This window comes from Galleria mellonella, unplaced genomic scaffold, assembly GCF_026898425.1.
Source record: "Galleria mellonella isolate WM207_F2 unplaced genomic scaffold, CSIRO_AGI_GalMel_v1 utg78, whole genome shotgun sequence".
Taxonomy (NCBI): domain Eukaryota; kingdom Metazoa; phylum Arthropoda; class Insecta; order Lepidoptera; family Pyralidae; genus Galleria; species Galleria mellonella.
The window spans coordinates 201781-229551 of record NW_026442151.1 but is presented as its reverse complement, the minus strand read 5'-3'; the positions used below and the strand labels follow the sequence as shown (position 1 = coordinate 229551).

The 27771-nt window shown below is 32.4% G+C and overlaps 1 protein-coding gene across 9 annotated transcripts in view; it reads left to right on the top strand.

Annotated features, from left to right (window-relative positions):
- LOC113517650 (uncharacterized) overlaps nucleotides 1-27771 on the top strand; it is a 124405-nt gene that overhangs the window by 25403 nt on the left and 71231 nt on the right. For 4 of the 9 annotated variants that reach the window (XM_052901550.1, XM_052901555.1, XM_052901551.1 and 1 more), the window contains exons 7-29: nucleotides 837-952; nucleotides 1154-1403; nucleotides 1918-2183; nucleotides 2256-2991; nucleotides 3078-4247; nucleotides 4385-4594; nucleotides 5411-5704; nucleotides 5815-8805; nucleotides 8890-9558; nucleotides 9846-10556; nucleotides 10827-11018; nucleotides 11311-11493; nucleotides 12147-12278; nucleotides 12375-13095; nucleotides 13219-13394; nucleotides 13666-14577; nucleotides 15531-15668; nucleotides 16388-17161; nucleotides 17930-18073; nucleotides 18635-18709; nucleotides 19903-19980; nucleotides 27044-27259; nucleotides 27553-27735. In XM_052901550.1, the coding sequence (XP_052757510.1) occupies nucleotides 837-952; nucleotides 1154-1403; nucleotides 1918-2183; nucleotides 2256-2991; nucleotides 3078-4247; nucleotides 4385-4594; nucleotides 5411-5704; nucleotides 5815-8805; nucleotides 8890-9558; nucleotides 9846-10556; nucleotides 10827-11018; nucleotides 11311-11493; nucleotides 12147-12278; nucleotides 12375-13095; nucleotides 13219-13394; nucleotides 13666-14577; nucleotides 15531-15668; nucleotides 16388-17161; nucleotides 17930-18073; nucleotides 18635-18709; nucleotides 19903-19980; nucleotides 27044-27259; nucleotides 27553-27735 (11337 nt within the window). Of the gene's footprint in view, nucleotides 1-836; nucleotides 953-1153; nucleotides 1404-1917; nucleotides 2184-2255; nucleotides 2992-3077; nucleotides 4248-4384; nucleotides 4595-5410; nucleotides 5705-5814; nucleotides 8806-8889; nucleotides 9559-9845; nucleotides 10557-10826; nucleotides 11019-11310; nucleotides 11494-12146; nucleotides 12279-12374; nucleotides 13096-13218; nucleotides 13395-13665; nucleotides 14578-15530; nucleotides 15669-16387; nucleotides 17162-17929; nucleotides 18074-18634; nucleotides 18710-19902; nucleotides 19981-25486; nucleotides 26766-27043; nucleotides 27260-27552; nucleotides 27736-27771 lie in introns of those variants that run through there. The other 5 variants (XM_052901553.1, XM_052901552.1, XM_052901554.1 and 2 more) reach the window with 4 other exon arrangements.

The following is a 27771-nucleotide window of genomic DNA, read 5'->3' as shown; positions in this document are numbered from 1 at the left end:
TCGTCTTTTCAATTCACAATCAGGACAGGGTGACGTGGTTACAACATTCAAATATATCTAAACAATGCGGAAGTTTAAAATTTATTAATGTTTTCCACATTAAAATATGAAATTTAAAAAAAAAAATACACTTAAAATTCTGTCATTTAACAGGATATGAACCTGTGCGTCTCGATATTTAATTTATAATGTTAATAAATTATATAATAATAATTTATAGCAACTGATTACGTTATATTTAATTATAGATAACCGCAACTATATTAAATATTTAAAATAAAATATTAATAAAACATATCTAACATATCATAATAAAATATTTTGAGCCTTTAAAAAATGTTCATATGCTGTATGCTATCTAATTTTGAATTTAAGTTCCAAAACCCATAATTAATTTCAAGAAATAAGTTAATAATATCCGAATAAAGTTTTCTCATAGTACCAACTAAATGTCTAGAATTTACATCAATGAAATATTTACTTTTTTAATGTTTTTATCATTATAATTTTAATTTCATCTTGTTACCATAATAAAATCGTGTGACAAATCCATATTTATTTAGTTATTTAGCAAAATTTTATTCTTTTGAAAATTAGATAATAAGAGTTGAAACAACAAAAAGAATCCAAATCAATACTTGTTTGTTTATACTCGTATTATCACGAAAGGACGTAGGTTGGTGTGCAAATCAACGATACAGCTTGTTCTCTGATACGTAGAATGTTAATTGAATAATAATTTTTACGCATACTTTTCCTATAGTATTAGTTTTATTAGATACTATAACATTCATTTTATTGAAACATATTCGTATAATTATATTAAATGCTTATAGATATCGACGAATGTCGACGACCTGGCGCTTGTGGTGTTAACGCTGTTTGTCAGAATTATCCAGGAAACTACACATGCGAGTGTCAATTAGGATATACTGGAAATGGTTTTGATGGCGTAAGGATTTTTTATAATTATATTTTTAAAGATTATAAAATATTTTCTTTTTTCTATTTATCATAAAATATTTATACTAGTTTGTATAAAAACTATTGCTTAACTGTATAATGTATTTATTGTATTATTTATTGTAAACCAATACAATTAATAAATGTGGAAAAAAGGGTATTATGTAAAAAGTATGAATTTACTTGTTAGTGTATCGACGTGGATGAGTGCGCGAGCGGCGATGTCTGTGGCTCTGGAGCAATATGCCGAAATGTTGAGGGTGGTTTCGAATGCAGTTGCCCACCTGGTTACGAGGGTGACCCTCGCATTGCTTGCCACGACCATGACGAGTGCTCACGAGCTGCTTGTGGCCGCAATGCTCTCTGCGAAAACCATCCAGGCGCCTATCGCTGTGTTTGTCCTCCTGGTTTTGAAGGCGATCCCGAGGACGAGTGTATTGGTAAGAAATTCATCGTGTGCGACAGTAGGTGTGACGAACGCTAACCTATTACTGTCTACTGTGGTTTAACGCTTAACTTATAACTTATTTTATAACTCGGAGGCGCATAACAAATCGCGCTAAAAACTACCGCACCAGGATGCGCGGTAGCTTCACGCTTTCGCTAACCATTTTTTCACAATATTTTAAACATTTATTGGCAAATGTCTTTAATAAAAAAATTTCAGTACCGAGCATCAACTGCATAAATCGACGGCAACGCATCGACTCTCCAACAATTGACTGCTTTCCTTTTCTTTTAGCAAACAAAATTGCATAAATCAACATTCTCTATAATGTGTTGTTTCTTTTCATCTTCCTCTTCTTTTTTGTGAACTTCCCTAACACTATTGTAGGAATCTGTGTTTCTATACTATTCTTCGTAGTGGCTGTCGGCGTACCTACTGCGTGCGTATGTGACGTTGACCGCGCAAGCGGCAGATTTAATTAGAAGTGCATTCGTTTGTTACACCAGACTTGGATGAATGTAAGAGTAGCGAGACAGTGTGCAGCGTACATGCAGTGTGTACTAACACACTTGGCAGCTTTGTGTGTGCGTGCGAACCCGAATACACAGGAGATGCGCGCGCGCCTGAGGGTTGCCGTGATGTCAATGAGTGTGAAACACTGGAGCGGCCTTGCGGTACACATGCAATTTGCGAGAATGCTGCGCCTGGTTACAATTGTATCTGTCCTCAAGGATATAGAGCTAAACCGGATCCACAGATTGCTTGCGAGCAGGTAATATAATATAACATAAAAGGTTTATTTTGATTAAAAGAAAACTTGCCACTAATAGTAATTATGTTTCAGGTTGATGTAAATACATTATGTACTTCGAACTTTGATTGCACCAATAATGCGGAATGTATTGATAACCAGTGCTTTTGTAAAGAGGGATTCGATTCCAAGGGATCTATTTGCGTCGATATCGATGAATGTAACAGCAATATAACTATTTGTGGGGAAAATGCCCTATGTGTAAATACTCCTGGTGGTTACAACTGTGAATGTGGTATTGGTTTTATTGGTTCTCCTCCTAAAATAACATGTCGTGCTCCTTGTGAAGATGTTAAATGTGGCGAGCATGCCTATTGTAAACCAGATGGTTCTGAAGCTTATTGTGTTTGCGAAGATGGTTGGACATTTGATCCAAATGATATAGCAGCTGGATGCATCGATATCAATGAATGTGATACTTCAATCGGACCTGTTGGTCGTTGTGGAACTAACGCATATTGTTCTAATACATTAGGGAGTTTTATTTGTTACTGTCCAGAAGGATATAGTGGTGATGCTTATAAACAATGCTCAGATATTAATGAGTGCGAAGTAGATAGTGTTTGTGGTGTTGGCGCAGACTGTATTAACAAAGATGGATCTTTTATGTGTGAATGTCCTGATAATACATTACCTGACCCTGATCCTAAAATACGTTGTGCAGAAATTTTAACATGCAAAAATGATAATGATTGCCCCGGAAATGCCTTATGTGATGCAAATTCAAGATGTTTATGTCCAGAACCAAATGTAGGAAATGAATGTCGACGTAAGTTTATTTGTTATATTTATAGTACAAATATAATATGTGTTATTTTAATTAGTATAAATAACAGTTTTATATTTCCTTCCCAGATCCTTGTGAAACCCTTCAATGTGGAAGCAATTCAGAATGTTTGCTAAACGATCAGACAGCGCTATGTACATGTCGAAGTGGATACACAGGCGACCCATCCTCTAGTGGTTGTCAAGATATCGATGAATGTAAAGTAAATCCTTGTGGTCCAGGAGCTGTGTGTAAAAATTTACCAGGAAGATTTCAATGCGAATGCCCCAGTACTTTTAACGGAGATCCATATGTAGACGGCTGTGTACCTGGAAAGATGCCAAGTGAATGTAGTAACACCAATCCGTGTCCTCAGGGTGAACAATGTATTTTACATGATGGCGAAAACGTTTGTATTTGTTCTCAAGGTTTCACGCGCAGTAAAGAAACTGGGCTATGTGAAGATGTCAATGAATGTACGCAACACGGTCGTTCTCCTTGTGGATTAAATGCTATTTGCAAAAATTTACCTGGTAGCTATGAATGTAAATGTCCTTCTGATTATAGTGGAAATCCTTATAATTTATGTGATCTATGCACTGATATAAGTTGTCAGTGTCAACCTCCATATAAATTAGTTGATGGAAATTGTGTATTATCTGGTTGCACAAAAGACAAAAAATGCGGGAATGGAGCTGAATGTATTGTCATATCAGATGGAGTAAGCTATTGCGCTTGTCCTATTGGATATTCTCAAACTTCTGAAGGCGCATGCCAAGATATAAATGAATGTACTTCGGGCCAACCCGTTTGCGGGTTTGGTGCTGAGTGTATTAATACTGTTGGATCATATATATGCAAATGCCCCTCTGGATATAGTAAAGACACGGTATCTGGCCATTGTACTTTAAATCAAAAACGGTGCATTTCTGATTCTGATTGTTTTCCTAATGAAAAATGTATACAGCCTGGTAAATGTGTCTGTCCTCCACCCTTCTATCTCGATGTCACTGATGGACAGAAATGCAAGAGTCCTTGTGAGCGATTTACATGTGGAATCAATGCTAAGTGTACTCCTAGTAATCCACCGAGATGTATGTGCATGATTGGATACGAAGGCGATCCGTACACTGGTTGTACGAATAGGAATGAATGCCAAAGTGCTCCATGTGCATATGGTGCAATATGTCATGACCAAAAGGGAGGATATCAGTGCGTTTGTCCACAAAATATGGTTGGAGATCCTTATAAGACAGGCTGTAAGTGAAACTGCTAACTTACTACAATTTTGAATTTTAAATAAATAATAATAAATTATTATTTTATGGTTTACCAATCATAAAAAAATAATATTATTAAAATGTAATAACCATTTGATGTTAATATTTCATTGTAGGTACTGTAGAGTTAGGACCATCACAGAAACAGTTATGTAGCAGTGACAATGAATGCCCTAATAATCTGGCCTGTTTGAATCGCACATGCGCATCACCGTGCTCTAGTGTATCATGTGGAGCCAACGCTTTTTGTGAAGTAGATAATCATGCTGCTTGGTGTCGTTGTAATCCGGGATATACAAAACCCGAGGGCGGAAAATGTATTACAGGTAAATAAATCGTCTTATTTTTTACAAATTTACAGCTCACCTCTATTTTGCATAGGTATACTATTTTTTTTTACCGTACAAGTTTTAAAACATTTTCTTTCATATAAATTTTGTTCTGACCGACTATAACAACAAATCAAAAGAAAAACCAAACACATATACATATATTATGAAGTGATACGCTTATATTGGTAATTGGTTTTTATTTATACAAATTTTAAGGCTTCTGTTCAGTTTGTTAGTAAATTATTAAAAAAAAAGTATTAAAAGCATTTAAATTTGTTCTTTATAATTACGAGTACGCTACGATCCTTGTGGGGTAGGAAGTGAGAACCAAGTCCCAAAAGCATTTATCCTTACAAACATCTCTTGCTTCCTGAAATTTTATAACTCATCTCTTGCATACACACTGGTTCCAGAGAATCTTGACTCTTATCGTACAGCTGTTTTGTAAACTTTACATGTAACATTTTTTCCACACGTTTGAATCAATGTACATTTTTTCATTTTAATAATGACTTATTTAAAATAGTTCGCTCTCGAACTATTGTATTATGAATGTAATCTACTCAGCGATCTTTTGCAAATTCTGCATATTCTTTTTCTTACAACTCTTGTGACAATACAATGTTATGGGAACAATTATTGAAGAAATTATATTGTCAACTATGTATGTCTTAAGCTGAGCTTTAGCTCAAATTGTAGCAGCATTAACTCTTATTTCTGTGTTAGAGGTACTTCCTATCCTTACTGAATGCTCAAAAATAAAAAGAATTGATGTAAGTTTATATATCAATGTAAGGAATATTTTTTTAGGTTGTGATACATATACATGTGGAGCTGGTGCCCAATGCATAATATCAAAAACAGGCCCCACTTGTGTATGTCCTGAGGGAATGGTTGGCAATCCGTTTCCTGGAGGTGCTTGTAGAAGAGATGTTTGCGGACCGGGTAATCCATGTGAAGAACCAATGACATGCCTTGCGGGTCGTTGTCGACAGCGTTGTGATGGTATTGTTTGCGGCGTTGGAGCATCTTGTGACGAAGAAAGTGGAAAATGTATTTGTAATGCATTCTTTATTGGAAATCCAGATTTATTATGTATGCCACGTAAGTATATAAATGATTTTATCTGGTAAACTATTTTATTAATTATTAACATTATATTGCAGTGAAAAGCATTTTACAGTTATGATTTTATTAATATGTATATTTTGCAGCTATATCACCACCAGCGTGTGACCCGGAATGTGGACAAAATGCACATTGTATATATGGACAAACGAATACATGTAAATGTAATAAAGGGTATACTGGAAATCCTTATTTAAAATGTCTGCCTCGTAAACAAATTACTTGTGCTAAAGCTACTTGTGGTAGCAACGCTGTCTGTCAACAAACTCGATCACATGTTGAATGTTTATGCCCCCCAGGTTATATTGGAAATCCTAATATTCAATGTACTGATATAGATGAATGTAGTTCTAAACCATGTGCCGAAAATGCCATATGCATAAATACTCCTGGTAGTTTTAGTTGTATATGCAAAAGCAGATATGTTGGTAATCCTTATGAATTATGTTCTCAAGTTTCTATTTCCAAATGTGTAGAAGGCAGCATATGTACTTGTTCACACAATGCAACTTGTCCTAATGGATATATATGTGAAAAGTCAAGGTGTGTAGACATATGTCGCAAAGTTATGTGTGGCCCTAAATCTCTCTGCGAAGAAGGAATTTGTCATTGTCTTCCTGGTCATTCTGGCAATCCAAATGACTTGCAAAGAGGTTGTATCCCTGATAATATGTGTATGGTGGATGGCGATTGCAAAGATTCTGAAATATGTTTCCAAGTAGCTAAAAATACCAGAAAATGTGTAGATTCATGTAGTAAGTTACAATGTGGACCAAATTCTCTTTGTATCGGAGCTAATCATCAGGCTCATTGTATTTGTGCAGAAGGTTACATAGGACGACCTACGGATATTAAAACTGGATGTCACTTAAAACAAATGGAACCTAATGAAGCAGAATGTAATGTAAATAGTGACTGTGCTGAATCATTGATTTGTGTGCCAGTAGATGGATCTATAAATAAATGTTTAGATTTGTGTTCGACAATAGCTTGTAGTGCTAATGAGTTATGTCGAGTAGTGGATAATAGCGCACGTTGTGAGTGTAAAGAAGGATTTTTATGGAATCCTATGAGTTCTAATTGTGAACAACCATCAACGCCAAACTGTGAAGTGGATAATGATTGCGAAGACAATCAATCTTGTCAAAAAGATGTATTAGGTGTAAATAAATGTAAAGATAGTTGTTTACAGTTTACTTGTCCACAAAATTCAAAATGTATATCAAGAAACCATAAAAGTCAATGCGAATGTTTGTCTGGGTATATAGGAAATCCAAACGATCGTGATGGTTGCATACCGTTAAATAAGAATGAATGTATAGACGACGCGCAATGTAGAGAAAGTGAAATGTGTAAAGTTGTAGGTAATATTAATAAATGCATACCGGCGTGTCATCAATTGGTATGTGGTCCAAATGCTGTCTGTGTTACTAATAACCATGTTGCTAAATGCCAATGTCCATCTGGACCTTTCACTGGAAATCCAAATGATCTTGAGAAAGGATGTCAATCAGTACCTTGCATTTATAACACAGATTGTTTATCACATGAATTATGTAATCGTATGACACATACTTGCATTAATGCTTGTAATGAAGATTCTTGTGGTGATAATGCTGTATGTTTACCAGAAAATCATAAAAGTACATGCCAATGTCCAAGTGGATATAAAGCCGATCCATTGCCTGATGTGAATTGTAGAAAAATTGAAGTTTGTAATCCTAACCCCTGTCATTCGACAGCTATTTGCGAGCCTCGACTATCATCGTATATTTGTAAATGTCCATCAGGACTAATTGGAGATCCCATTAATACTGGTTGCCGAATACAAGATGAATGTAAGACTGACCAGGATTGCCCACCTGAAGCAGTTTGCACACACCAACGCTGTGTAAATCCTTGTGATGGAGCTTGCGGTATTAACTCGTTATGTAAAATTGTTGACAGAAAACCAATTTGTTTATGTCCAGATGGTTATGAGAATATAAAAGGTAGCAACGCTTGTAAAAAGAAATTATTAGAATGCCGTACTGAATTTGATTGCGATGGTGATGTATGTTCAAATGGACAATGTTTTACAGCTTGTAAAAATTCAAGCCAGTGTGATCCTGGTGAAACATGTGTAAAAAATTTATGTATTACACAATGTAGTAAACATTCTCAATGTGGCATTGGACAGGCTTGTGTAGGTGCTCAGTGTTTGATTGGTTGTAGAAGCAATGAAGATTGTTCTAATGATGAAGCATGTATTAACAATAAGTGCGTAAATCCATGCCTTGCGACTAGGGTTTGTGGACCTAATGCAATTTGCTCTAGGATTAATCACAATACTATATGTGAATGTCCTCAAGGCTTTGAAGGAACTCCTTCTCCACAACAAGGATGTGTTCGAAAACCGAGTTCATGCTTTAGGTCATCGGATTGTCCACCAGATCACATGTGCATAGGATTATTATGTCAAGTACCATGTCGAGATAATTCAGGCTGTGCTATTGGGGAAAAATGTAGTGATAACAAATGTCATAAAATATGTCACTCAAGTAGTAACTGCTTACATGGAGAACATTGTAGTTCTGGAATATGTATACCAGGCTGTAAAACAGATTCTGATTGTCTAAGTAACCAAGTCTGTAAAGCGACTGAATGCCAATGTTTGCCAGGATTTGAATTGATAAATAACGAATGTATCAATATTGATGAGTGTATCAATAATCCATGTCACCCTTCATCCCAGTGTATAGATATACCAGGTTCTTATAAATGTGTTTGTCCTACTGGCGCAGTAGGTGACCCCTTTAAGACGGGTTGTTTATTACCTAATCAATGTAGACGTGACAGCCAATGTGAAGATTCATTAGCATGTATAAAAGGAAAATGCACCAATCCTTGTCAAATTAAGACATGCGGCCTAAACGCTGTATGCTCAGTTATTAAACATCAAATTTCTTGTAATTGTGAAAAAGGATACCTGGGAAACCCATTTGATAAAAACATTGGCTGCTTCAAAGTAGAGTGTACTGATAATTCTGACTGTTCTGATGACAAATACTGTGATTCCCGAAGTAATAAATGTTCAGGTAAACTTAACTTTTTATTGCATCTATTTATAACATTTATTTATAATATCTTGCACAAATGAATCTAATGTTTTCTTTTCACAGATAAGTGCGATGAATTGGCATGTAAGGGTGGTACTTGTAAAATACAAAATCATAGAGCATTGTGTACATGTCCAACTGGATATGATCTAGTAAACAATATATGCAATGATATTAATGAATGCTTAAATAATCCATGCCCTCTGAATGCAAATTGTTTAAACAGTGTCGGTTCTTACTCATGTACTTGTGTAAATGGAACAGTATTAGATACAGTTACTGGTAACTGTAGATTACCAGGAGAATGTTATTCTGATGATGATTGTTCGGACAAAACGAAATGTTTAAATAATTATTGTATTAATCCATGTACGAATCTGGCTCCATGTGGTGATAATGCAAATTGCATTGTAAGCAAACATAAACCTTTATGTGAATGCCCATCTGATAGTCATGGCGATCCATATGTAAAATGTACTAAATTTGAATGTATAAAAGATACTGACTGTTCTACTCAAGAAGCGTGTGTTAATTATAGATGCAAAGATTCGTGTAGTATTCCCCGTGCTTGTGGTAGAAATGCCGGTTGTCTTTCAAGAAACCACATCGGACATTGTTCGTGTTTACCAGGCTATACTGGCGATCCAGTTCTTGGTTGTGTTCCAGTTCAAGAGTGTACAGATGACTCTAGATGCCCATCAGGAACTAAATGCATTGATAATTTATGTACTGGTAAGTACTATATAAATGAAATCTGCTAAAAAACTTGTAATGTTAATACAACTCACACAGAGTTTTTAATTATGCTACACTTGTGTAAAAAAATATAATGGTATAGGTATTTAACTGAGTAAATATAACTGCCAGAAATGGCAGTAGAGATCTAGAATAAATAATTAATTTTAAATACAATTTTAGGTTGTGTTCTGTTGAGTTTACTTCAATGCGTTAATTTTTTAATTCAATGAGTTAATGTTGATAAGATAGATTATTCTTAATCAATTTGTATATTATTTCAGGATTATGTAAAAATTCAAGAGATTGTTTAAATGATCAAGTTTGTATTCAAGAAACTTGTCGACTTACATGTAATTCTAATAGCACATGTCCTAATTTCCAATTTTGTTTAAATAGAATATGTGTCAAAGAAATTCATTGTATGTCTAACGACAACTGTGCGGATGACGAGCAGTGTTCTATAGGTAGAAATGATATACCGCAATGTATAAATGTATGTCAAAAACAGCCATGTGGAAGGCAAGCAGTGTGTCTTGGAAAAAATCATAAGCCTGTTTGTTCATGTAAACAAGGCTTCTTTGGAGATCCTTTACAAGGATGTAAAAGAAAACAATGTGATGTTGATTCTGATTGTTCAGATGACAAATTATGCGATAAAAATATTTGTAAAATTGCATGTCTAGTAGGTAATAACTGCGGAGAAAATTCAATATGTTCATCGGAAAAACATAAACAAATATGTTACTGTCAACCTGGATATACTGGAGATCCATTGAAAGGATGTACAGAGATAAACTGGTGCGTATCTAATCCATGTGGAAACGGAGCTGAATGTAAAAACTCAAGAAATGGTGCTCAATGTGTATGCCCACGGGGTGCCGTAGGTGACCCCTATAACGATGGGTGCCGTCAGGCACAAGAATGTCGTTTTAATAGAGATTGTCCTGCTGTTGCTCGCTGTACTGTTATCAATGGTATCCGAAAATGTACAGGTCAGTAAAAAGTAAAGTCATAACATATTTGTAACATAACAAAGCGAATGTAAGAATAATAATAAAATATATACGTATTATAAATACGATAAAATATTTAAAAAAATATTATCTTTTTTTCTATTCTTTCTACGTTCGATTAACACACAATATCTTAATATTTAAATTGTAAGTAGGATAGGAATACTACATATTATTTTACATATGTTTACTATATTCTATTTTATAATAAGCATTTATTAGCTATTAATGTAAATGTAAATTGAACAGATGCATGTGAAAACGTTAAATGTGGATTAAATGCGGAATGTATCGCTACACGGCATACTGGACAATGTAAATGCAAAACTGGATACATTGGAAATGCTGATATGGAAAAGGGTTGTCGACTTCGAGAAATATCATGTACAGATAAAGCGGGCTGCCCTGATGACCATTATTGCCACAAAGGAGTATGTAAAAGTGAGTATGAATTAATAAAATTAAAGACAGTCTTATTAATACTTGCATGATATAAATTTATAAATTACTAGTTGTTTTGCATCTTCGTGCACGTATACTATTAAATGTTATTTTTAGCATTTTTAAATTTATTATTCTATTAAAAAAATGGACGAAGAGAGTGATTTTCTGATTTTAATATATATTTAATATATTTTATTTACTAAATTATGAAATTGTAGTGATCAAAATGTATTATAATATGTTATAAATAACGTACATATCATTATAATTATTTTTATTTTATGTGCAGGCCTATGTTTTGCTGACGAAGAGTGCACTTCTACAGAAAAATGTTTCAATGGGCAATGTGTAGATCCATGTCAAGTAGAAAAGACATGCGGTTTAAATGCTTTGTGTCGTTCTGAGCAACATGTAATTCAATGTAGTTGTCCGTACGGATTCACTGGAAACCAGAACGTGGAATGTGTAAGAAGTGAGTGTTGTTTATACGTGAAGGAATATTTTTTCAAAAAATCTTCTTTTACAAATGGATTAAAAAATAAAAAATTTAAGCACTATGAACAATGCATTCAATCGCAGGGAGTCAGTGAATGCAGGTGGCTCACGACCGTTCTTTATGGCAGACTATGGAGGGGGGCTATGTCTAGCAGTGATAAATACCTGCTGATGATAATAGTTGTTATATTTAAATCATAAAAAAGTAAACACACTTTTTCTAGAATTTTCATCAGTTTAATTACATGGTTACGATGTCTACACATTTTTCATAGTAGGCTCTGATATCGTTGAAATCACGGTTCTTTCATATGATGAAATTATGCTACGCTTAGTTTTCATGACATTTCGTAAAACTTTTATATTTTGTAAAAAAATAATATAAATAAATGCAAACTTTCGTAATGCATGTTACGGAGATTCATGTTTCTGTCTGAAATTCTAATTAATTTAATGTCATGATAAAATTTTCATATTACTAGTTTCATAATGTAAATAAAGATTGTAATAGAGATCCTTTATTTATAAATGAATAATTATATTGTCAAAGCAATATATATTCACGAGAGAACGCCATAACCTATTACCCTGGTTTCTATAGGTAACACTGACAATTTTTTTTTATTGTAGTGCCTCGAGTATGTGGATCTGCCGGTGAATGTGAAAATGGACATATGTGTCAAGATTCTATGTGCTTACCTCGATGCAATGTAGATGAAGAGTGTGCTTTAAATGAAAGATGCTCAAAGGGCGTATGTTTATGTAAGTATTACATATAATAATAGAAATATCCACTTGTAGGTATGTATTTATATCATTATTATATATATATTTTTTATCATATTTCGTATTTTATAGTGACATGCAGAGTAGATAATGACTGCTTCCTTGGACATATATGTTTGGAAAATAGTTGTCAGTATGGGTGCAGGCATGATGAAGATTGTGGTCCTGAAGAATCCTGTAGAAATAATTTCTGTCAAAATCCCTGTGCCAGTAATATAAATCCATGTGGACCTAATGCTGCCTGTTCTGTAGTAGAGCGAAAAGCTACTTGTACTTGTTTAGAAGAATTGATACCAAATCCGACTCCCAATATTGGATGTGTAAGAGCACCATCTTCTCCATGTCGTAAACACACTGATTGTACAAATGGTTGGAGATGTGAAGATGACCGTTGTAGACCTGCATGTACACTCGACGGATCAGAATGCTTACAAGGTGAAAGATGCTATTATGGAGTATGTAGGTACGCTTGCACGTCTGACGATCATTGTTCTGATGATGAAGTTTGTGATGGAAGATTGTGTGTAACTGGATGTAGATCTAATTCACATTGTCCTAATAATTTAGCTTGTGTATCTGGACAATGCACAGACCCTTGCACGGAACCAGCCACGTGTGGCGCTAATGCATTATGTATAACTAAAGATCATAAACCAGTATGCACATGTCCACCATCTTTAGTAGGAGATCCGAAAGCTGTTTGTCGACGAACTACATCACGTTGTGATTCTAAAAAGAATTGTCCTGACGGATTTAATTGTTATGGTGATACCTGCTATGCATCTTGTAGAAGGTAAATAAATTATACATTTCAATATAATTAAATATTACAGGTTTCATATTGACTAGTTAAAGAAACCTATTTAATAGACGTGAGATCCATTGATATAAATTCTAACACTTTCTCTGTTTTCAGTGATACAGTCTGCTTATCAAATGAAAAATGTATCCGAGGCATTTGTAGAGTGGTCTGTAACAGTGATGATGCCTGTAATGAGGGCCACATTTGTGAAAATAGAATATGCAAGCAAGGCTGTCGTGATGATAATGCATGTGATATTAATCAAGCTTGTCTAAATGGTCAATGTAAAGGCAAGTATAATAATAAATACTAATATATTTAAAAATGTAATTAATCCAGAAACATCTATATTTTATTACAGAACGTAGTATCTACCATTAGTTATATAACTTTTTAATATAATTTAAGAATCTATTTATAATTCAATATATAAACATATGTTGACTTTATTCAACAGTAAGTTTATAATCCGTCTGTATTGAAAAAAATATAAGTGTGAAATATAAATTGACCTATTAAATTTACACTTTCTAATACTTTTTTTTAATCTCTTTTGTATAGATCCGTGCAAGGAAAATGGTATCTGTGGTATCTGTTCTGACTGTAAAGTAATTAGTCATAGAGCTCAGTGCAGTTGCTCTAGTAATTATACTGGTAATCCTCTAGTGGAATGCAAAAAGAAGAGACTGTTGTGTGATGGATTCTGTCCTTGTGATGAAAGCGGGTATTGTATATCACTTTGTGAAGAAAACACAGATTGTTCTTGTGGCGAAAAGTGCTTCAATGGTGGATGCAGAGCACAGTGTTCATCTAGAAACAAATGTCCTGAACGTCAATTATGTGTTAAGGGAATATGTATACCAGGCTGTAATACCGACAGAGATTGTGGAGACGACATGTTATGTTCTGCAAAATTATGTGTCTCTGCTTGTCGTGAAAATTCATGTGGCAAAAATGCTTTGTGTTTAGCAACCCGACATAGGGCCGTATGTAGTTGTCCTAGTGGATTTTCAGGAGATCCAATAAAAGAATGTAAATCCTATGAATGTCTACAAAACGAGGATTGCAGTGCTGATGAAGAATGTCAAGCAGATGGTAAATGCAAAAATGTTTGTACAAATGCTTGTGGAATTAATGCTATTTGTCGTCCCGTCAATAGATCTCCGCAATGTTCCTGTCCACCAAGTTATTTAGGAAATCCAAAAATAGAGTGCTCTAGGCCACCTTCTGGAAGTTGTTTGCGTAACCTATGTGGAGTAAATTCTCGATGTCGAGATTTAGATGATGGTAGTTATGAGTGCACATGTCCTCCGGGATGTGCTGGTGATCCTCAAAAACAATGTTATTGTGGATCTATGGAACCATGTGCTTACAAAGCATGCGGAATCAATGCCCAATGTCGTATAAAACAAGACGGTGAAGCCCAATGTTACTGTCCGCGTCATTACCCTAACGGCGATCCAAATATAGAATGTAAGTACCTAACTGTATTTATTCAATAAGTATTTCTTAATAATTTATGCTACAAACGTATTACAATTTTCATTAAACTTACATTGTTAATATGTGAACATGCCATATATATGTATTGACTTTTAAATCTTACTAGGAAATTGATATCAGTATATTAAAAAAACTATCCATATGATTAAAAATTAAATATTGGTAAACGCATCATTTGAGAAGGGCTAAAGCTTATAAGTTAGATTAAGGTTTGTAGAAAAAAAAAAATAGAATTTAAATGGAACGTTTGTCGGGTTAATATCTACTTGAGAACAGCTGGATTGTCTAGCAGATTGTTTTCAATGTTTTTAGCAGTTTGATTAAGAAAATCATAGAAAGGGGAAAAAAATTTATTTAGATTGAAGATTTAATAATCAGGTCTACTAGGATAAAGTACTGAAATAAGAGGAACAATTTTTATTAGAGGGAACAATGAATTTATGGGACTAAATAATTTGAAAACCACAATTTAAAAAAAAAAAATACCCAATTTTTATATGATATAAAGAAAAAAAAATGCGTTTACAACTATTTTTTTTTTAAATTGTGGTCATTATAATAAATTAATGAACATTTATTATCATTTATATGTAACAAAAACGACAAGCTTAGTAAATTTATTAAATTTCTGTTGTCAGAAATGTATTAAATTTCTGACAACAGAAATTTAATAAATTTACTAAGCTTGTCGTTTCCGACAATTATTTCGGCTGTATATGGAAGTCTTCTTTGGGCACAGTGTTTACGTCGAAACGTCTCACCTATTACGGTACTCGTAAAATATAGTTGTTTAGTACTACGTAGTACATACGTATCTTCATATAAATAGTTACAATGAACTAAGTTTTAAAATCATTAATACAATCCAAAATTTTATAATTAATCAATATCAAAGATGTTTTATTAATGTTTATTATTCACAGGTGCTCAGGAGCGAAGTGTTGTAGATTGTCGTACTACTGGTTGTGGAATAAACGGTGAATGTTTACGTGAAGGTGCTGAATTTGTATGTCGGTGTATTCCCGGAACAGAAGGTCAGGCTGACATCGAGTGTCATACTAGTGAGTATATACAATATGTATTGTCAGATCGCCCCCATTCGTCTTGACACCGTGTAAAAATGCACCATGGTTTATATCAAATGTTGTAATATGTCCACTCTTAAATAAACTTTTCTACATATGTCCTGTTTTAAAAATATTATATTAGGTGATATTGAAGGTCCACACTTTCTTGTAAATACAAGTGGTTTTGTATAGCAATTAATGAGTAAGGATAAACAGGTGCAGGTGATACAAATTACTTCTTTATTATAAATTTGGTTTTTGAAATTGTAGAATCACATTTCTATCATCTATTACGTAATTATGTTATGGATTTAGAGGAATGGTTTTGATTTTTAATAATTTTAAATAAAAGCATTTTTTAAAACACTATGAAAACAATATACACATTTAATTAACTATTTAAAAATAAGAGTACATATATGTTTGCTTTTAATATTAAAGTTTAACATATCTGTACTTGTTATTTATTCTATAATTTTTTTTTATATTAGTGGAAGCATTCTCACCGTTCGTGCTTAAATTTATCAATCAAACAATCAGTAACATTTGTTCGGCTTCATGTACATATCGCTTGTATTATATTTCGTTATATACATTCTATGATCATAAACTATCAGTTTCAAAAAGCATGCACTGTCTCGTGAGAAAGTTTCCTCTTCGCGGCTTAAGGTACCGCTCTTTCGACTCTGCTTTCTTCTTTCACATCTTCCTAGGTATCGAATGCACCAGTGACAAGGACTGTCCTGTAGACAAAGCGTGTTTAAGTTTACATTGCGTGGACCCCTGTACGGTGCGCGGCGTTTGCGGTGAAGATGCGCTATGTGTGCCTCTCATGCATCGAGCGCAGTGTTCATGTCCACAATGTTACGTGGGCCAACCGCGTCTTGCTTGTCGTCTTGATCCGACTTGTAAGCCAACTACTGACTTCAACACAACATTCACTTGCTCGGATACTAAGCCGTGCCCATCAAAACTGGCTTGCGATTTCAATACTAATCAATGCCGTAATCCTTGTTTGGGATTTCAAAATTGTCGAAGAAATCAAAAATGTGAAGTACGAAATCATACACCTGTATGTGTTTGTCGTAATGGATTCGCTTTGAATGAAAAAGGGGAATTAACATGCGCACCAGAACACGCTGAATGTACAAGAGATGAGCAATGCCCCTCAAATGCGGCTTGCCGTAATTCGAAGTGTGTGAATCCGTGTCTAGCATCAAGAGACTCAATATGTCCAAAGGGAAAACAATGTGAAGTATTGGAGCATCGTGCGATTTGCGTATGTGTTGAGGATTGTCATCCGACAGTGTCGATATGCTTGACTGATAACGGTTGTCCTCATAATCTAGCTTGTAGAGATTTTCAGTGCAAAGACCCTTGTAAAGATGCATGTGGTGGTGCTCCGTGTTCAATAGAAGATCATCACCCTGTGTGCAAGTTTTGCCCTACTGGATTCACACATGATGAAAAACATGGCTGTATAAAAGGTAATTTCATCATGAATAAAAAGTTTAAATACATATTAATGTATACTATTTAGTATATTAGCGTATATAAGATTCTTAATAATCTTTTTGTTGTTCTTCATATTACAGGAAATGTTGATATTTTCTACCTTATGTCTTCATGCGGTTCTTTCGCTGTACTATTCTGTTTCTAGCATGTTCATATTTATCTTTTTCCACAGTTCTTCTATATCAGGTAGAATTTAGCACAGTATCAAATATTTGTGTAAATACGTAATATCTTTGTAGATAATAACTTCACATAAACATTTTGGTGGAGGTTACGCTTTTTTTACCTGACATCTAATGCTTTCAGTGCTTTGGCATTAATACGAAATGCAACAAAACTGCCACGAGACAGAGTTTGCAAAACACAAATGAAAATGCCTTCTGTATTTTATTAAGTTTGTATGTATGGTACATATACCTACATATTCACAAAAATGATCAGTAGGTACTTACTATCTAACCTATAGTTTTTTCGCTGTATTAAGTTTATTTAAACATTTTTGAATTATTACAGTAATTTGATTTGTATTATCCCTTTATTTATTTAATATTTTTATACTTTCTTAAAATAAAATATTCCTTGTTTATTGATAATATTTATTATTCAAATTATATTATTTAGAAAAAAAAAATTGTTAAATTTTTCTTTGAGTAATATATAGTTTTTGTATACCTATTAATTTTTGTTCTGTATGATTACTTTAATCAGTAGGTATATTAATATGATGTTATCTTATACAGCGTTACAATGCAGTGCACACGAGCAATGTGCGACTGGGCTGGCATGTGTAAGTGGTCGCTGTGCAGACCCATGTTCGAGAGGTGGGCCCTGTGCGCCATCGCAGCACTGTGCCGTCGTTGATCACCAGCCCGTTTGTTCTAAGGGTATCCCTTTTATATTATAATACATTATATTATGTATAATCAAACTATGTATGTATGTATAAGTATATAATTTATTTGTCCTGCTTCCTTAATACTTATTATTATTACTGTTAGATTGTCTCGAATTATATTTTAGTTAGATATTATAAATGTGAAAATGAGTTTGATTGTTTGCCTTGGTGCCCTCATTCAAACTCATTTTCGTCATAAGATTATGCGCATACTATTTGGGACGGCGACGAAAATAGGTATTATTTATCCTGGCCAATCGATATGTTACTGATAAATTTGTAAAATGTAGTGTATAACTATGAAAAATACAAATATTTAATTTAAACATTTGTTTGGCTTCCATGAAAATATCAAAAATATTTTATACGTATTTTGGCAAAAATGTTTATTAACAGATTTTTTTTATAGTTATTACTCACCTATTATTATTATACTGTAGTTTAATTAGCTAGCTTTGAGTAATTTAATGTATTATTTTTATTGTTTGTTCAATGAGAAAACTTACATTTAATAACTATTAACTATAAATTTATTTTATTTTATTGTCAGTGTGCCAATGTCAAACATCATCAGACTGCGCGAGATATCCCAATACATATTGTGATGGCTGCGCGTGTATTCAAGGTAATATATGAAATATGAAATCAAATATGCAAATTTATATAAAACAAATTTTTCGTGAATATAAAAAAAAAAATGCAGTGCGTATTAGCTCTTGTTATGAATCCTTACTATATCTAATCTTTACAAAGAGAAAAAAAATATAAGAGATCTACTATTTTACAACCAGTTTACAAATAATTGTGAAAGTGAGTTTACTAGTCAATCGAGTTCAAAAAAGGAGGAAGATCTCTATTACGATGTATTTTGGCGTGAATTTACTGGGTACAGAGGAATTACACCTGAATCCTCAGGAATGGCAACGCATGGGGGGTATCATGGGCAAACAGTATACTCAGTTATGTCCATGGTACTGCTCATCTATCCATGTCTATAGGCGACGGTTACCATTTTCCATCCTTTCCATCAGGTGGGCCGTCAGCTTGTTTGCCATTCTAAGTTGTATATAAAAAAAAAATTATGATAGTTATTTCTTAACACCATCATCAAAAAAGCATGTTTTTGTTTGTTAACTCCGTCATTTATAAACCGATTTAGAAAAACCTTTTTTATCTGAAAGGATATAACATTGGAATTGGTAGTGATATAATCTAAAGCATTGAATTCATAGAAAAAATATATAAATAATATATAAATCGGTTAAGTAGTATAATTTTAAATCAAAATAACCAGTTTTCTCAACATTGAAATTGATGCGATTTCTTTTGCGGAAAAATTGTATAAGTTACTATTTGAACTACATTCGATAAAATATTAAGTGCCCTTTTTTGCAAAAAGTTAACTAGGCATATCTATTCTAAATTAGTTAAAAAAAAAATTTAAATAAATAATAATATATTATTAGAAATTTAAAAGATTTTTTAATAAATTTATCTATTATTTGGGTAAAATTGATTCTTTCTGATTATTTAATACCTTAAAAATTTATCTAAGTACAACTAGTAGATAATAGTTGCTCTCGGCGTCTGCATGTTTTTTACTTTTTTGAAGCCATGCAACGGATCTTGACGCGGGTTTTCATTTAGGTACTCGTAGATATTTTTTACGGATGATTTCTATGTATGTACTATAACATTCTAGATTGCAATCGTGCAAAACTGGAGTTAGTCGCCAGTATTTTATAAATTTATTTAAGGTATTTCATTATTTTTTGATAGTTCTGTAAGTTACTTAAACAATATTAATTTACTATTTAGGAAAACGACCCACTGCAAACTGTGCACATTGTCGACCTGGCGTGCCTTGCGATCCATTTTCTGGCGCCTGTATGGAAAGTAAGTACCTACTGCATTTAAACAAATTAATCTGGTCATCTAGACACTGAACTATTAATTGGACTAATCACAGTGTTAATAAATTTTCTAACTATAAAATTATGGTTAATATACAAATATTTGTTGAATCTTGTATTTCTATTTTGCTCTTACATGCCATTTTCATGTATTGTGAACTTCTACTGTGTATAATGCTAGCAAGTTCACAGCTGTTATTTTTATGTGAATAGCAAAATTAACTCCAGATGAACTGGATATTGCTATAATTTTAGCGTACCATTTGTCCGATAAAACGCCACAAAGTACTGGCCAAGATATCACGGCAGACCCGACAGACAAAACAATGCAAATAATTATGTACTACATATTATGTGAAATTATTTATTTCGAACTTTGGGAAAAATGTCTTTCCACGTGGTCTGAATTATTTTCTTCTACTTATTATAATATAAATATGTATATTAAGCTTTGTACAAATTAAGGCGTATTTAGGCTTATAAATCAATTTTGCGCTTCATAAAGGATAAGTGAATATAAAAAAAATTATAGATTTATGTACGATTCTGTACGTTATTATTTTTATCGATTTAGTACAATAAGTCTGAATACGCAAATATCAATTTTTATTTCCTACTATGGCTTAGCTTATACATAACTTCTTAAATAGCATGAAATTATTGCTATTATTATCTTTCTATCTCCTACATATTTGTTAATGTATTTTTATATTGTTAATAAGTAATGGTAAACAGAAATTCTTTGTAGTAAAATATTAATAATTAATATGCCCTTTAATTATTAGTCAATTAATTTGAGAATATAATTATAAAGATAGATGTATTTAACGTTAAACATATTTGTGCTTTAAGTTTCAATGTTTGTATAAAATATAACAAATAACTATTCCTTATGTATCTTCGAAGAACAATCAGCTTTGTTTTCCTCTTAGATATAATACTATGTATTAACTATGTTGTTATTCATTCCCATTAACAGATGAAGGATCTAAAAATATTTCACTAACAGACACCAACAATGAACTTACTACGACTACTTTTAAAACAGAATACACGACTGATGTTACTTTAAAAAATAGTAATGAATTTAAAACTCCTGATAATGATGAAGAAATATCAACAGATACATCAAAACAATTACAAATACAAAAAGAAAGTGATATTACTTCTGCTATTACAACATATTATTCCACTAATAATCCACTACACAGTACAACAGAAATAACCTACGACCAAAAAGAATTAACCACTATCTTTATAGATGAAAACAATGTTGAAAGCTCTACTCAAATTCAATTTGATAGAACAAAAACAGATCTTGTGAACGATAATATACTTGTACAAAGTAGTAGTACTATTCATACTGAAAGTACTATTAAACCATTTGTTACAAAATATCCAAACGTGAATGATTCCTCAACGATATTAATTGAGAATAAAAACACAAAGACCCCTGAAAATCAAAGACAGTTAAATAATAATTTCACGGAATTAACTCGAATTGAAAGTATGTCACATATTAAATCAAATAAATTCCCTGACTTAAAAAAACCTTCTATATTATCCAATAAACATGAATTAAACACAGTTACTGTAACAGAATCAACTAATTTTAATTATTTTCAAACAAATGCCCAAGAGGCAATTTCGACAATAAAGACAACAACGGTACCAAATATCATAGGATCTTATAGTAAATCAAAAATAAAACCAGAACTAGAGATAGATTCCACAATAAATATAGATAATAGAACATTAACAATTCAAAATAATACAAGTATTAGTACTACAAATATTCTCCCAGATACTACAGAAAATGTAGAAAGTACAACTACATCGGAAACAATTTTATCAAGTATACAAAAGATTAATCTCTCTGAAAATACGATATCTACTAAGTCGTCACAATCTGAATCTGAGATTTTGAGTACAATTCCATATAACTTTAATGAAAGGACAACTACAGAACAAACTTCATTAATTTCGACATCAACAAATGTATTAGATATTATACCATCAACAACTAGTATTATGAGTACAGAAACTATATTAATAGATATTGGAGATACTATTGAAACAGATTCGACCATTAGATTTGATCAATTTGCAACATTTACAACAAAACCTGAAGAAGCTAAAACTGAAAATTCTTATTCAGAATTATCATCAACAAAAGTAACAACACCATCTAATATCATAAAAGATTTTGATGAATCTAGTACTTCAACTAACTTTGATGTTACAGACACAACTACACCTACTTTAATTATACCTGATTCCACAAAATCTGTCTACGTTCACGATTCAGGTACTAATGAATATAGATCCGATTTGGAAAATACAAATAACATAATATCAACTCCTACTACTACATTAGATTCAACAAATGACTCTACTGAAAAATATACAACCATTTCAAGTTTAGTTTTGCCTGAAACTACTGACATGGTAGAGAATTTTAGTGAACGTAATGAAAAAATCACCACAAATGAAATGTTTGATACTTCAATAATAGTGACTGAAAAAACAGAGCCTGATGTAGTGACTGATAGTAATGATTTATTACAAGAGGAAATAATGAAACCCACAGATTTTACTAAAACAACTTTTAGTTATAATTTACATTCAACTAGTAGTAAAGAAAAGAGTAAAGAGGATACATATAAAGATTCAACAGTTTCCGTTAATGAAATAACAGAAATTATAACAAACACACCCATAGTATCTCAAATCAATACAGAAACAGTATCAGATACAGTAAAACATGAATATACAGCATCGCAAATTAATGATTCTAGTAGTCAACTAGATAGTACTACCCTAATTACAAATGACATTAGTCGAGACAGTTCAATAACTACAACTATGAATGCATTACGAAAAGATAGTACTACATATCCTGTAAACACTTTGGATACACACCCTTCTAGACAATTATTTGATATTACGACAGAAATTTATGAAAATATTAACGAAATTATTACATCTAAAACTGTAACTCATCAAAGCACAGAAGTTAATGACGACACTTCATCTACTATATTATTTGACACTAATGAATTAAAACCACAATACACTACATTAACTACCACTACATATATGGAAAAGCCTGAAAGTACAACACATACAATCACTACGAAACCCTTCATCAGGACTTCTAAGCAAGAAAGTGTATTTGAAACAACAACGGTTGATTCTTATAACAAAATAGAAGATTTGTTCACACCTCAACCAATAAGTACACAAACGAGTAGAGAATATCAACCAAATGAAGTATTTACTGAAGAATATGCCACTTCTTCATCTATTTTTACTCATAAATCTTCCACGGAACCATATCAAATATCTAGTATAAAATCTACTACGATTATTCAAAAAGAAACTGAGACACATGATGATATTACAACAAATCTCCCATCTATAGGATATACCGATTTATCTCAACATACTTCAGAAAATGTAGTGAAGTATAATAGCGAATCTATAACACCTCAAACTACTACAAATAAAAATTCTGTAACTATTATTCCAAATTTGAATAAAAATGATTATGAAATCACGAAGGCAAGTCAAGATAATTTGTTTTCCGTTACCACTGAATCTAACACAATGATAACTGATCAAACTATGCAATACAAAACATCGGATTTATTAAATAAAGTTAATAATGTTGTTACAACTGAAAAAGTAACAGAATTTGCAGATATACTTGAAAACATAAAAACAACCTCAATACAATTAACTAAAGTAGATACTGAGACAGAAAGTTCTATTAATACTGACAAGGTATATTCTCAATCATCTTACGATGATTCAACAAGAGGTGATATACCTATTATTTTGACTGAAAATACTTCTATAATTTATTCTGAAGTAACTACCAAGAATCATGTAACAGATACGTCAACCAAATTACCAATTAATGGAGAAGATATAAATCCTACTACATTCCCTACTTCGGACTATATTTATTCCAAGTCAAGTCAATTGAATAATTCAACTCAAACCACCAAGTTGGTAAGTACCAATATAACTATAGATGACGATATCACATTCTATGAATCTACAACATCTAAAACGTTGCCTATATTTTTCAATATGAGTTCTACAACACTAAATATAGAAACGATTATAATAAATCCTGATGAAAATCCAGCAACTACACAAATTTTAGATACAACTGAAGCCGAAAATGAATGGAAAATAAATAGTAAAACAACAAATATACCACAAGTATATTCTACATATTCGATAAGTAAATCTCTTACATCTCATGATTTTATTACTAGTCCTTCAATTATAAATGATTTGTCAACCCAGGAGTCATACACGCTAACAAATCCAGACAACGATTCTAACTTAGTTTCAAAGAATATTGAGAAGATGGAAATAACCAATGATATAGCTCATACTACTTCAACATCAGAGATTTCCTCCAGCTCTACTACAGAACAAGAAAAAGAAACAACTTTATTTAAATCAGATATAGAAGCAAAGTTATATACCACCATTGTAAGTTCATCTACCGTTTCATCTTCAGAAATAAAAAATAAAGATTTAACTGATGATGCAATTATAACTACGGACAAGATGTATATCGATAAAGTAGAACAACATGATATTTTAAGAACAAGTGCAAGTACTTTCAATTCAAATGATATCAATGATAGTACTACATTATTGAGTACAGAAATCTCTGACACGAATAGTGGTAATACACCCAATAGCGAAGACAAAAATATACAAGAAATTACCAAAAATTATTACATACCATCATCTGACTATACAACCTCGCTTTTTGAGTCGGATAAAAGTATTACTACTAATAAGAAATTAAATAATATTAATACCGAATTATACACAAATTATGAAACATCAACTTTAACAACTTTAAAGGCAGACATTATTGAAAAAGAGTACAACACTTTAACTCCTGTATCCAATAGTATTCAAACTGAAAGCACAGAACCAAATATAATATCTACACATCATTCTGAAACGACTGTCTCTGACTTAGCGCTTAATGATGTGAAAACAACAGAAGAGAGTACTGATATATTATCTACAAAATCTGAAGCAATTACTAATCAAGAAATTAAAAGCACAACAGTAGCTGATGACGTTAAAACACAAACAGCTTTAGAACCAAGTAATTATATTTCTTCAGAAAGTAGTTTATTGCCTGAAAATTACGATACGAATATATTAATGTCTACTTCTAAAGTAACTCTTCCGACCTCAAGTGATTTCGGAACAAAATCTGATATGGTAACATACGAGACAAGTTCACCCATTATATCGCAAACTAAAAAGACTTTGAATTTACCTACGATTACATTTGCACGTGATGAATTTAACTATGATGATAAAGCACCTGTTACGCCAGCAATTACATCAGAGTCGAATATTGAATCAAATCAAGTAATTACAAAAAATTCATTACAATTAAATATGATCTTCGATAATGGATCAACTGCTATTCCAAATTATGAGACATCGAATACATATAGTGACCTTCAAACAACATTTTCTGATAGCTCAACTAAAAATATGAAGATAAAATTGACGAAAGCACAGAAACTAATACAAAAGTTACTATGTCTTATAAGTTACCAACATCAGTTTCTAAAGAATTCATTCCTGACTCTATTTCAGACCAATCAACTTTAGATAGTTCTTCAAGTTCTGATTTTATAACAGAGAGTGTCAATTATGATATAACAACTTCAAATATATTATTTATGAAAACTTTAGCGATAAAAGAAACAAGTGAAATAACTTCAGAGACTCCTCGTATAGTTTCAGATATCACAATGTCAAAAATTAATAAGAATGATTATGAATCAACAACGGAAATAAGTTTAAATACAGAAAAAAATGATATAGTTAATCAAGAGAAGGTTTTTACTGGTCAATTTACATCGACTCCCATACTAAAAATTAATAGCGAAAATAATTATAGTACAGTGACTGAACAAGACACTACAATAAATATAAATGAAGTCGAGCATATAAAAAACACCACTGAAAGTATTCTAGAAACCATAGTTACTAAACATAGTACACTGCAAACAAATCCTGTTGATTTTGATTCCGGTAGTATTAGTTTTGAGTCTACGGTGGATAATATAGTGACTTTATCCCCAGAGATTACTACTACAGCAGATTTTCTTAAATTAATCCATGATAACGCTACAATAGAGTCTACCACAAACAATGAAAATTTTGAATTGACAACTTCAGTTATACCATTATCAGAAACAGTAACAGAAACCTCATTTTCGAATTCGAACATTCTAGAAAAATCGCCTGACTCAACAACCCAACCATCTGATACTAATACTGATAGTAACACGTATTATGATACAGACACTACTTCCTATCCTAGCAATAAATCGTATTCAGATAATGTAAATTATTCTACATCATTTTTGAACAAGCATAATTTTTCCATGACTTCTCCTAATTTAAGTACATCTACAGAAAATTTATCATCCCGAAGAAAAGATATTGACATACCTGCTTGGACTGACTCCACACTTGCTACCGACACAGTACTGATGACTAGTACCCCTAACACAGACACAAAAAATAATGAATGTAAAAACAACTCACATTGTCCGACGGACAAAGCCTGCTTAAATGGAGTATGCCAGAACCCATGTGAAGCGGAGCAGAATGGATGTACAAAGAATACGCCCTGTAAAAGTGTCAACCACGCTGCTGTTTGTTTATGTGATGAGGCCGCTGGGGACTTCTGTATTAGAGGTATAATTTTACGGTATTTTATAACCATATTATGGTGTGAAATATAGTTAATTTAAAATGACACTTAATATAAAATAAATATTGATTTTAAAATATATCATCTATGAATATTACAAGACAATAAGATATAAAAAAATAAACGGTTTATCGGACAAATGAGTACGTGTTCAATAATTTTGTAAATACACAAATAATAATAATTGTTGAAAGTTGTAACATTGTAACATAATTGTAATTGTAACATAATACTAATATCTTATTAACATGTAACATACTAGAATCACCTGGAACACTTAAGAAACCAGAACCCTGTCAGTCAGATCGAGACTGTATAGAAACTGAGGCGTGTTTCATGGGATTATGTCATAATCCTTGCGAAATAGACAATGTTTGTGGCGTTGGTGCTAATTGCCAGCCAGTAAAACAAAGGCCAATGTGTTCATGTCCAGCGGGACAAGACGGAGACCCCGCTGTTAAATGTTCGCCTAAAATATGTAAGCTCTAACTACTCGTTTAATACTTAATTAATTTAATATTACTAATGTCATTAGCGTAAAATTTCATTTAGTCCTGGTGGTGTTTCCTTTAAAGTTTTCAATTGTGAGATATGTGTAAATCAATTTAAAAAAGATAAGCAATTTTAATGAGTTTATTTTACTTTTAAATTATTTTGTATACAAAGGTATTAATTTAAATAACAAAATTCACGATACAGTACTTTTGTAGTATAGAATATATTTTGTTGCACTGTTTCTTTGTATAATACAATATATAACTTTTTATCTAGCTGGTTGCACTCGAAATGAAGATTGTGATTTAACTGAGGCTTGTATAAATAATGCATGCCAACACCCATGTGCCATACACAATCCATGTGCACCCAATGCTGTCTGTATAAATACAAAGCATGGCTCCGATTGTAGCTGCGCTGAAGGATATAATGGAAATGGATACGTCGGCTGTGTACCAGGTAAACTATTCTACTAATTATTATTTTATATTACTA